Genomic DNA, 12,074 nt, shown 5'->3' with positions numbered 1-12,074 from the left:
GCAACATGAAATTGTTATTGTCTTAGTATAAAACTGTCAGAAATATATTGCAAGCATATCACATTACTAGAAAATACATTTAATATGTACTTTTTAAAAGTATACATTTAGTGTATGCACAAAATGTACTTACAGTAAACACAACTATAATTTGTGCTGCAATGCCTTTTTAAGTGTATTTCCATTAGAATGGAAACATAGGGGAACAGACTTCGACACAACACCGGCTCACGAAACTCCAAATATCAAACTAAACACCGCTAATCAGATATGAAATAGTATTCTGTTACTAAAATGTTTTCAGATACTTTTAGTGTACGGTTTAGCTGTAAAATGAGAGTGTTTGTGCCATTTGAATTTGAATTCCTCCCCTCCTGCTACGTTAGCTAACTAACTTGAGTGCTAGCTGCTAATAGACTGAGTTACTTCACGTGGATTTAGCTATGTTAATTTCACATTTGCAAGTTGCAATAAAACAGTGAAACAACAGAGAGAAGTTACATTACCTGTCTCGGGAAGACGATCTCCACACACGAGAAGTAAAGCCAACGGAAGTGCGCCAAGTGCCGTCTGAAATATAAGATGCTTTTCCAGCGATAACCCCAAATATTGCTCGGGACCTTAAAATAAAACCCAATGTACTCATTTACGCAATTTCATAAAAACATATTGAGGATATGATATTAACACGCAAAAGACCTAGGAACCATGATAGTGAAAATTCTAACCCACATCCTTCAAAATAAAAGTTTGACTTCGATACATACAGTAAGAATTCTTCCAAAATGTATGATGCTGTGTTCATATTATAGCGTAACATCACACTATAGCCTTCCAACACAAGCTAACTTTGTGTTGCTGCGGAGTCTCTTTTTCTGTGATAACTCATTTTATATTGTAATATATATCACTACATGTGTTCTTCTTACTAGTCCAGTGATAACAAAAGAAGTTTTCTTACCTAAGTCAACTAGTTAAATTTTGCAAGATGAGCAATGTGGAAGAAAATGAATATTCACTGTCTGTAGCCTACTCTCTTCAAATGTCTTCTTGTAGGCCTGCTGCATTTCTTTTCTTTTCTTTTCTTTTTTTTTAAAAAAGGCGCATTTTGACAGGAAGTGCTTTTCAATTAAAATTTTCCTGATTACATTAATTTGAATTCACTCAATATTCTCTCCATTTGGGATTAAATAAATATAATGCTTAAGTTTTATTTAACTGCAACGGGTAGATTTTATTCCAAACATTTTTATTTGAAATTTAATTAAATATTTGCCTCAAAATCAAAAACACAATTATATTGAATACATTTTAACCAAAAACATTAATTAAAATCTACATGACCACAGAATCATTTCTTACAGTGCGGGAGACCCGCGGGAATCCCAAAAATATGTCAGCCTCTAATATGTACCACCCAACAACAAGATAATCAACACACTTATTTTAGATTTTCCTTGTACACTGCTTTAATGAGTTTGAAGAAAACAAAGTGCCTTCACCATGCCTTTCCCTTGTGTGGTTAATTATAGTAAGAAACCATATTTTTAGATAATGGTTAATAGTTCTGCAGCAAAAGTGCTATATATTTACAGTATTTTTTTCAGTTTTTTCACTGCAAATTCACCATTGTGAGCTTTATTCTAAATGGATTTTTTTTTAGCTCATAGGTCTGGACATTAACAGTAGACTATATATGAGTTAGGCCATTTGAACATTATAATACATTGTATGTAATATATAACAGAAGAACTTCTTTTAACAGAAGAAATGGTTGCATTTCACGGACAGCATGGTTATTTAAAATCTTGTTTTAGTATTAGACTATTACCACTTCTAGATGACATACCCACAGCAGGTCTGGTTACTGACCTGTCTTGCAGACCACTAAATAGCATTACAGATACACTACAATGAAGTACATTCATGAATGTGACAGAGTGCACTAGATGGATGTTAAAAGGGTGCAAAGGCATGTCATACTGTATAATGATATCAGTCTGTGTTCTAATTACTGTATTCTAGTCTATAATACTAGTATATTAGATTAAGATGTATACAGTAAAGAAGACAAAGTTAGTAACCATACGTCAGATCCTTTGGCATTTCCACTTGCTAGGTTTAGAAATATTATGACAGTAATCTGTGACATCACTAAACCTACCCATTTTGTATTGACTACATCTATAAAAATCAGTGTTCAAAACAAATACAAGTAAAAAGGACTGAGGTGAGTAACACTTCACTGATGGATACCTGGCTGATTAATAGGAGCAACATTTTACCTGCAAATCCAATTTTATATATGTATATATACTATATTAATTCGAGCTTTTATAAATATTTTTGCATCAATTGTAAACATACAGGACACCTACATACTGGTTGAATTTCTATTGACTCTTTGTACCATAAAACTGTGTCTGATTTGTTAATGCAATGAACACTTAATGACTGTTCATACTTGTTTAATAAAATATAGACTTTTACAATCAATGTCATAGTGGCATTGTTCTTGATTAAGTTAAATTACATGCATAAGATAAACTTATAATGGTTTAACATATTTATTCGTTAACATACAATTTATTTAATAATATTTTGTATATTGTAATTAAATAGTTTTATAAAATCCTATTCTATCTAACATACATAGAAATGTAAACAATTTGAAAAAGAATCACTATTCTGTCACGACATCTTTACAAGTTTTGTATGGCTTTAACTATTTTAATGCTGTTCTATTCTAGGAATAAAGTCCTAAAGTCCAATGGTATGAACTCGACTGGAACTCTAGTACGAGAAACATTCAGCAATGCATTTGCAAGAAATTTCATTTTAATTGCAGTATGGCTTGGCATGAGCTATATCAATTTTATTATGGTGGCTACCTTCTTTAGAAACCAGATATTTTATGAGGATCCACGATATATTCTTTTCATTCACATGGTCATCAATGATGCAGTGCAACTGACTGTTACAGTAATCTTGTTTGTAGTGAGCTACATTTCCTACACCATTAATGTATCTGTCTGCTGTATCATTGTTCTTGTGGCTGTCTTTACAACACGCAACACACCCATAAGCCTGGCTGGGATGGCTATTGAGCGCTACATTGCCATTTGCAAACCACTACGACATACCCAGATATGCACTGTACAGCGCACCTATAAACTTATTGGCTTTATCTGGGTTATCTGCATAGTCCCAGATATCACTGACCTTTTTATAACTCTGGCAATAGAACACATTAGCTTCTTCCGTAGTTCTGTAATGTGTATGCGCCGGAATGTCTTCAAAGACCAAGTGCTTCTTTACAAGAGGCAAGCCTTTGATGCGTTATATTTCTCTTTAGTCTTCCTCACACTAGTCTATACTTACCTGAAGGTTCTGTTTGCAGCCCGGGCCATCTCTACTGATAACACATCAGCCCAGAAGGCAAGAAACACTATTTTGCTTCATGGAGTTCAACTTCTCATGTGTATGCTCTCCTATATTTCTCCCAGTTTTGAGGTCTTCCTAGACATTATCTTCCCTGGTCGTGTTCTGGAGATCCGCAATGCCACATATATCATTGTTTACATCATGCCACGTTTTCTAGGTCCAATCATATATGGAGTTCGAGATCAAAAGTTTTTCAAGTATATGAAGAGGCATTTTACAATTGTTCAGTGCAAATCCAGCAAAATAGTAGACAGAAAAGAAGATAATTAAAATGTTATATGCTTTTAAGAAAGATGCTTTATGCACTCCATTTAACAAAATAATAATAAAATTCACCAAATTATAAAAAATCATGCAGTGAGTATGTATAATGTGTGAAAATTTGTGACATTTTTGTACAAAAAATAAATGAATTAAAAATAAATAAATAGCTTAAAATTAGCAGTACTTCTCTGAAAGAGTTTGTTCTTATTTTGTGAATGTAGTTATGTTTCTGTAACTCTTTACAGTAAGGTTCATTATAAACCCAGTGACAACGCAAAAGCAAATGAATATAATAATGCACTATGCTAATGAACAAATATGTCAAAATAATATAATATTGGGACAAGTTGTCTTTGTCTGATGGACAATTATAATTTCCCTTCAGTAGAATGAACAGATCCAAACATATTCCAACATAAGAATGCATATGATTGATAACATTTTATAATATTCTGTTTACGGGTACTCTAAGTATGCTAGGCCAACTTACTTTTTTCCAGTTAATTTATTATTAATTTTGAACTTTCACATTTTCAGTTCGATTCTATTTCCATTCACCTGTTTGTGACAAGCCAAATTATGCTTTGTCTATTGGGACATTTAGGGGTTTTAGCTGGTAGGAAAATGCTACTCTGAAATACTTGCTGAACAACATTTATTCATTTGTTAAAGTTTTATGAAAAAAAAAGGTCACCATCTCACACACACACACACAGACAGACACAGACAGACACAGACAGACACACAGACAGACACAGACACAGACACAGACACAGACACACACACACACACACGCGCCACCTACATTATGTCCAGCTGCTACTAATACGCCAGTCATTAGTGGAAACTGAAAAGGTGTCTGTTCATCTTCAAAAGAAGCTGGTTTTCTAAGAATTCATTCATTCTTACTCTTCTTGGACTATCGTCGGGTTGGTCGTCTACAATAACAGTAGGTGTTTCCATGGCGGCTTCCTCCTCCTTTGGCAACATTACGCTGAAATAGAGCGTGCGGAGCGTAATGCAATCTAGGAGCAGTGATTGGCCAAACCTCCCTTATTGCAGTCGCACACATTTCTTCTGATTTTATTTTGTAGTAACGAGTAACGAAGATGCTTAGTGGAAATATATTGGAGTAAAAGTATACATTTTATCTAAGAAATGTAGTGGAGTAAAAGTGAAAGTTGACAAATTTAAATAGCGAAGTAAAGTACAGATATGTGAAATTTCTACTGTAAGTTGTTACAACACTGCATCATACACATGGCCACACTTGAACATCATCTTTTTTCCCTGTCATTTTGAGAGCGAACTTGACACAAATTGTTTACTCAATTGATCTTGCGTCTACTGGGACATGTTAAGGTATTTTTATCCCACTCATGCGCGTTTGACGAAAATACTTCGGGATGAACATAAGAGCCACATGAAACCGGGCAAAGTTGGCCACCCCTGATCTAATGAAACTAAAGTGAAGAATTAGAACAACATAGCTAAGGCTATATTAAACATGTCACATGATAACTAAAATGTTTAAAAAAGAAAACAAAATCTGTCATGATTACAATAATTATTTATATATTATATTAATAATAAAGATTATTAATTATATCAGACATAAGATACATGATATTTACATGTGTTACAGACAAAATAAAAGTCATACCATACAACCTGTGCATGTAAATTAAGCCTTATCCTAGTGTAAAAAAAGACAACAGCATAATTTGGGTCAAGAGAAACACTCGTCATGTAGTATAAAAATGTAACCATAAAATAGCAGTTAAACAATGGCAGCAGGGTTTCTGGCGGTGTAAAAAAATCCTTTATTAAATATCTAAAATATAAAAATCCTATATTAAGTATTTATAGTTTAAGTATGTCAGTTAAATCATGTTTTAATATCAATATCTACAATCTGTACACAAATACACATTGTACTTGACATTGCTGTATTACATTTGGCAGCAAATACACAGAAAAGGCATTTTAAAAAGAAGAAAATAAGAAAATTTGAGAGGGTGTATCTTATAAAACAACATTTATTTGACCATTTAACCCCAAATCGATTTGGCATTTGATAGCTGTATTTGTGTGCCTTAGCCTCAGTGTAAGCTGACTATGATTTAGAATGTGTTTGGGGTGTATGTTCCCTTAGAACATAGTCACTTACAAATTCAATTAAATTTATTTGTGTAGTTTTTAACAGTTAATTCCCCATTGTCTCAAGCAGCTTTACAAAAGTATGGAAACAGAAGAGAGAGAAAAATGAACGAATGGATGAATGAATGAATAAATAAATAAATTAATAATAATAATAAACAAACAAACAAACAAACAAATAAATGAATATATACAATAAAAGTTTAAATAATTTTTTTTAAATAAATTTAAAAAAGATTAACTTAAAATTTAATTTATTTACTATATATCTATCCCTCTCCCTAATGAGCAAGCCGATGGGGACGGCGGCAAGCAAAAACTCCCTGAGATGATATGAGGAAGAAACCTTGAGAAAAACCAGGCACAGAAGGGAAACCATCCTCATTTGCGTGACACACTCAATAGACACATGGTAAATAGTATAAATGTAAATATTGTCCTTTCTACAACAGTTTATAATAGTGCAACCGAGAGCTCCTGAGGAACCAATGTGTCATCGTAAACTCTGAGTTTAGTGCAGACCTGATTGCTGATAAAGACCAGACCATACAGCTGACTGACAAAACACTGGTTCAAAAGAAAGCATGACAGTCTCCTGGCTAAATACACAACAATCCCATTAGACACTGGCTGACCATGCAGATCAATCCCTGGCAAGGTGACTACCGGATGACGAGACTCCAGCCAGTGGTGGAACATCATGATTGATGAAGTAGCTCCGTAAGAAGAGACAATCAGGCTAGGAACTCAGAACACCAGGAGCTCAGGAGTGGTATATATAGCTTGACAGAGAGAAAAAACTGTAATCGGGGTATGGACAATGTAAATTATGTGCAAAATGCAGACAGGGACTCTGGCAAGACTAGCTATGACAGCCTAACTAAAAGGCTAGAGCCAGAAGGCATGGAAGACATCAGGGGTTCTAGGATGTAAAGTGTCCCACCACTCCACAGTCCGCAAACCTGAGCGACTTGCGGGGGGTGGTTAGCCAACAGCATCCAGACATCCCAGTTCACCAAAAACTACTCCAGATCTACTGATTTACCTAAGAACAGCTATTCATAAAAAGCTAGACTAAAAAAATGTGTTTTTATCCTGGACTTACATACTGAGACTGTGTCTGAGTCCCAAACAATAATTGGAAGTCTGTTCCATAACTGTGGGGCTCTGCCCCCTGCTGTAGCCTTTTGTAATTAAGGTACTACCAAATAGTCCAAACCTTTTGATTGAAGTAGGTGTGACGGATCATAAAAAAACAAAAGATCTCTCAGGTATTGTGGCACGAGACCATTATGTGCTCTGTAGTTTAACAGCATTTTATAATTAATGCGAAACTTGACTGGAGGCCTATGCAATGAGGATAAGATAGGGATGATATGTTTCTATTTTCTAGTTCTAGTTAGCACTTTAGTTGCTGCATTCTGGACTAACTGGAGCTTGTTTATGCTCCTACTGGAACATCCAGACAGCATAACAATAATCCAACCTAGAGGTAACAAATGCATGAACTAGTGTTTCTGCATCATGTAATGACATCATATTTCTTATCTTCATAATATTTCTAAGATGAAAAAAGGCTACTCTTGTGGAATTATTTATGTAAGCTTCAAATGAGAAACCGGTATCAATAATCACACCAAGGTCTTTTACTGCTGCACATGATGTAATAGATAGGTCCTTGTAAAAGCACATCTGTCTTGTCAGAGTTAAGCAAGAGGAATTTACTAAGCATACACTGTCTAATGTCCTTCACACAATCTTCAATCTTATTAAGCTGGTGATTCACATCTGACTTAGCTGAAACATATAGCTGGGTATCATCAGCATAACAGTGAAAGCTAATACCATGTCTACGAATAATTGCACCAATGGGTAGCATATATAGGGGGAAAAGCAATGGGCCTAAAACAAACCTTGCAGAACACCAAACATTACCTTAGTTGTTTTGAGTGATCACCATTTAGATCTACGAACTGATGTCGATCTGTCAAATAAGACCCGATCCAGGAGAGGGCTGTCCCTTTAACACAAACAACATGTTCTTACCTATCAAGTAGAATAGTATGGTCAGTGGTATCAAAAGATGCACTAAGATCACGTAAAACTAGAGACACATCCCTGATCAGAGGCCTGTCTCTGTGCTATTATGAGGCCTAAATCCTGACTGATACATTTTATGAATATGTAGGTACGAGCATAACTGCTGAGCAAGAACCTTTTTTAGGATCTTGGAGATAAAGGGGAGGTTTGATATTGAACTATAGTTGGACAGCTGAGTTGGGTCAAGGTCAGGTTTTTTAATCAAAGGTTTGATAACTGCTAGCTTAAAATATTTCGGCACATAGCCAGTGCTAAGGGAAGAATTTATTCTCTTTAGAATGGCTACTGGTAATATCTGTTTAAAGAAACATGTTGGTAAGGGATCCAGTATGCAGGTTGAGAATCAACAAATAGCTGGTGTGCACTTTGACATTGTTTTTATTCCTAGTTAAATAAAAAAAATTTGCATTATTTTTATTATCTTTAATAAGGCTGGAGTCAATACAAGAGTGTGACCTCCATTATGATTGGGTCCTATTATGTTCTGATTCACCCCTACTGAATCTAAGATAAAAACAGCTGCTGTTATCAGGGGATCTTCTATCTTTTCAAAATGAATATTAAAGTCTCCAACAATTACTTCTTTGTCTAAAGAAACAGCTAGGTTTGAAATGAAATCTGCAAAATCACAGAGGAATTCAGAATATGGTCAAGGAGGTCTGTAAATAACAATAAGAGGTACTGACTCTGTAGATTTATTTTGTGTGGCTACATAAATGTTAGTATAAAGTACTTCGAAGGAGTTAAACATGTCTAGATTCTTGGTTGACATCAAGCTTATCATGATGTATATGACTATAACCAGGAGGACAAGCTTCGTTTAATGCGACAAACTTGTTTGGTTTGACCCATGTTTCTGTTAAACACAGAACACTAAAGTTCTGATCAGTAATCAATTCACTAGCCATAAGGGCTTTAGATGCAAGAGATCTTATTTTTAACAGTCCTACGGTAGCTTCAGATCAAAGGTGCTGGCTGTGCATTCACTCTTATCAAATTTTATGCTAATAAGGTTACCAAAACAAATTTTCTGAGTATTTATAGTTTTTTGTTTAGCTCAGGAAACAGACACAGTCTCTATATTGTGAACCCAGTTTGGCGACTCAATGCAGCTAGCAGACGGTCGGATTAGCCTGCTTCTCTGGTCTCTAGCCCCGGCTCTGGATTGTCACCTATTAACTAGGCCTGTTCTTAAACTACTACTTCCCGAGTGGAATGGACACCATCCCATCCTAACAGGCCAGCTTTTCCCTCAAAAGTGCTCCAATTATCTATGAAGCCCATATTGTTTTTGGATCACCACCAGGACATCCAGCAGTTCAGTGACCATAACCTACTCTAAGCTACATCGCCATGCCGCATTGGGATGGGGCCAGAGCATACTACAGCATCGGATATCGCTTTCACTAATTTACACACCTCTACAATATTACTCTTAGTAATCTCTGACTGGCAAAGGCGTATATTGTTAGCTCCTACATGGAAAACTATCTTCACATACCTATGCTTGCCTAAGACCATAATTGCTATTTCTGGCACCCTGGCTCCTGGAATACACCTAACCAGTGCTGCTTGAGCCCCTAAAGTCCTAGCTAATTTCACATGCTTTAAGATGGAGTCTCTTATAACCAGAGCTCTTTCAGTTTTCAGAAAATGTCAAGAATGTAAACTTTGTTAATGCAAGTGTAACCATGAGTAAAAAGTAATATCATAAAGAAAACGTTTTAATAATATTCTCATAAGTTTCTTATGTAATGTAAACACTAATATCCTTTGGGAATACCTTGGAGCTGTTGTCAAGCCAATATGAAATTTAAAATTCAATTAAAATTAAATGAGTGTGTTAAAAGAAGGGTATTTTTTTAAATATATTTTTTTCTTTTTTATATTCTACTCTAAATAGAAGCAGACACATTTATTAATTAACTGTGAGAAACACACACTTAGAATTTGTCAACAAGCTACCTGTTATCGAAAATCTGTAAATTGCATGTGGCTGTTGCAATCTTAACAAGTGAAATTAAAATGGTGGCACTCGTAAAAACTTTCTAAATATATGTACCACCCACCAACCAATAAGATAATCAGGTAAGCACACTTAGGCCATCCTTAAAAATATTTTGGTTTGCAGTAACAGTAAAAAAAAAAAAAGGTTTGGTAGGTAGTTCTATATTTGTTTTTCAAGTTTCAATATAAAAAAAAGTACAATTTTGTTGATGGTGATTATATAGGTATGACTTTAAACAAATTAGCATATCATGACGTCACTGACTGGGTCTTCAACCCGTGCCTTCGGGCGCATCATTGCAAACCTTATTTTGATGCTGGGCCCAGTTTTTCCAGAACTTCGTGCCAAGTTAAAGCGGTGTTGTGCTGTTTTAATGAATTTTTTAGATGTATTATGGTGCCTGAACCCGTATGACTTTGAACGGTGACCGCGAACATTTTGTTTACTTCAGCCGCAGCCATCATTACCAAGCGCGAACCGTTGACTGACAGTGGATGAGAGGATGAGACGAAGCGAACGCACAGGCCATAGTGTGACATCCGTTAACCAATAATGTAAACATAGATGACGTCATGGGTTTTTATTTAAAAGAAAGAACGTAGCCTTCGTTTGTATGTAGGCCTGGGCAATTTATATATTTACAATACTTACTAAAATATAATTAATATTATTTTATTGCTTTTGTATTACAGTAGTTGTTTGAAGAGTAGAAGAAAATTGGTTGGTGTTAACGCAAATTTACAACCGGCGAGTCGGTCGGACTTAAAGCAAAAAATAAAAATAAAAATTTGAATCAGTCCTAAATTGAAAGAGTCAGTCGAGTTATGGCAAACAAGAATATTTTTAAGGATGGCCTTATTTTAGATTTTCCTTGTACACTGCTTTAATGAGTTTGAAGAAAACAAACTGCCTTCCCCATGCGTCGTGAATTATATTAAGAAACCATATTTGTAGATAATGGTTATTGGTTCTGCAGCAAAAGAGCTATATATTTACAGTATTTTTAAATGTTATGGCATTCATACTGCAAATTCACCACTGAATGGATTTTTTAGCTCATAGGTTTGGACATTAACAGAAGACTATATATGAGTTAGGCCATTTAATACATTGTACATTGAACATTATAATACATTGTATGTAATATATAACAGAAATTGTTAAAAAAAAAAAAAGGTTGCATTTCACGGACAACATGTTTATTTAAAATCTTGTTTTTAATATATCACATATGTGATAATGTAATATCCTTAGCAAAAACTGTAACACTCACATTAAATACAGTACAAATGCAAATTTCATTGTTCACAAGCCATACCCCACAGTAACAAAGTAAACTTTGCTAATTTTTTCTATTTTTGTGAGCACTTGAAAAAAATAATAGTAAATTTATGTCAAATAAATAAAATAAAATAAATTAAACTAGATTTGTAAATTTCATCGCAACTACCTTCGATGTTGGCTTTGACGGTGCAAGTATTCGCAAAGGCTGTTGTTTTTTGGAGGCGAGTGGACAGAAAGATTTTGACAGCTACTGGACAGCTAGGGTGCCAATACTTTTGGAGGAAAGCGACATGAGCACGTGACGTGATCCGAATACCCGTGAGGCAGTTCCCTTCATTGTGCTGAGTGTTTTGATATGTCACATGTCCATGTTGTGCAAATTATTAATTTTCACGTGACCAGAATACCCGTGGGGCAGTTCCCCTCATTGTGCTGAGTGATATATGACATGTCCATGTTGTGCAAATTTTTAATTTTCACGACGTCACGTGTCTGCCCCACATGACGTGACCCCACATGAACTGCCCCACATGACGTGACCAGAATACCCATGGGGCAGATCCCCTCATTGTGCTGAGTGTTTTGATATATCACATGTCCATGTTGTGCAAATTTTTAATTTTCACATGACGTCACGTGACTTGACCAGAATAACCGTGGGGCAGTTCCCCTCATTGTGCTGAGTGTTTTGATATGTCACATGTCCATGTCTACAAAGCCAACATAATAATAATAATAATAATAATAATAATAATAATAATAATAATAATAATAATAATAATAATAAGCTTATAATGGAAAACAGAATGTTGGC

At 35.0% G+C, this 12,074-nt stretch overlaps 1 protein-coding gene across 1 annotated transcript; it reads left to right on the top strand.

Annotated features, from left to right (window-relative positions):
* The first annotated feature begins 1,931 nt into the window (after positions 1 to 1,931).
* On the top strand, positions 1,932 to 4,167 carry LOC113642735 (odorant receptor 131-2-like). Its single transcript, XM_027146350.2, has one exon. The coding sequence runs from the start codon at positions 2,716 to 2,718 to the stop codon at positions 3,712 to 3,714; it is 999 nt and encodes a 332-aa protein (XP_027002151.1). The 5' UTR covers positions 1,932 to 2,715; the 3' UTR covers positions 3,715 to 4,167.
* Positions 4,168 to 12,074: the final 7,907 nt, after the last annotated feature.

Source organism: Tachysurus fulvidraco, chromosome 5 (assembly GCF_022655615.1).
Source record: "Tachysurus fulvidraco isolate hzauxx_2018 chromosome 5, HZAU_PFXX_2.0, whole genome shotgun sequence".
Taxonomy (NCBI): Eukaryota; Metazoa; Chordata; class Actinopteri; order Siluriformes; family Bagridae; genus Tachysurus; species Tachysurus fulvidraco.
Note: the sequence above shows the minus strand (reverse complement) of the source record. Positions and strands in the feature narration are given on the sequence as shown.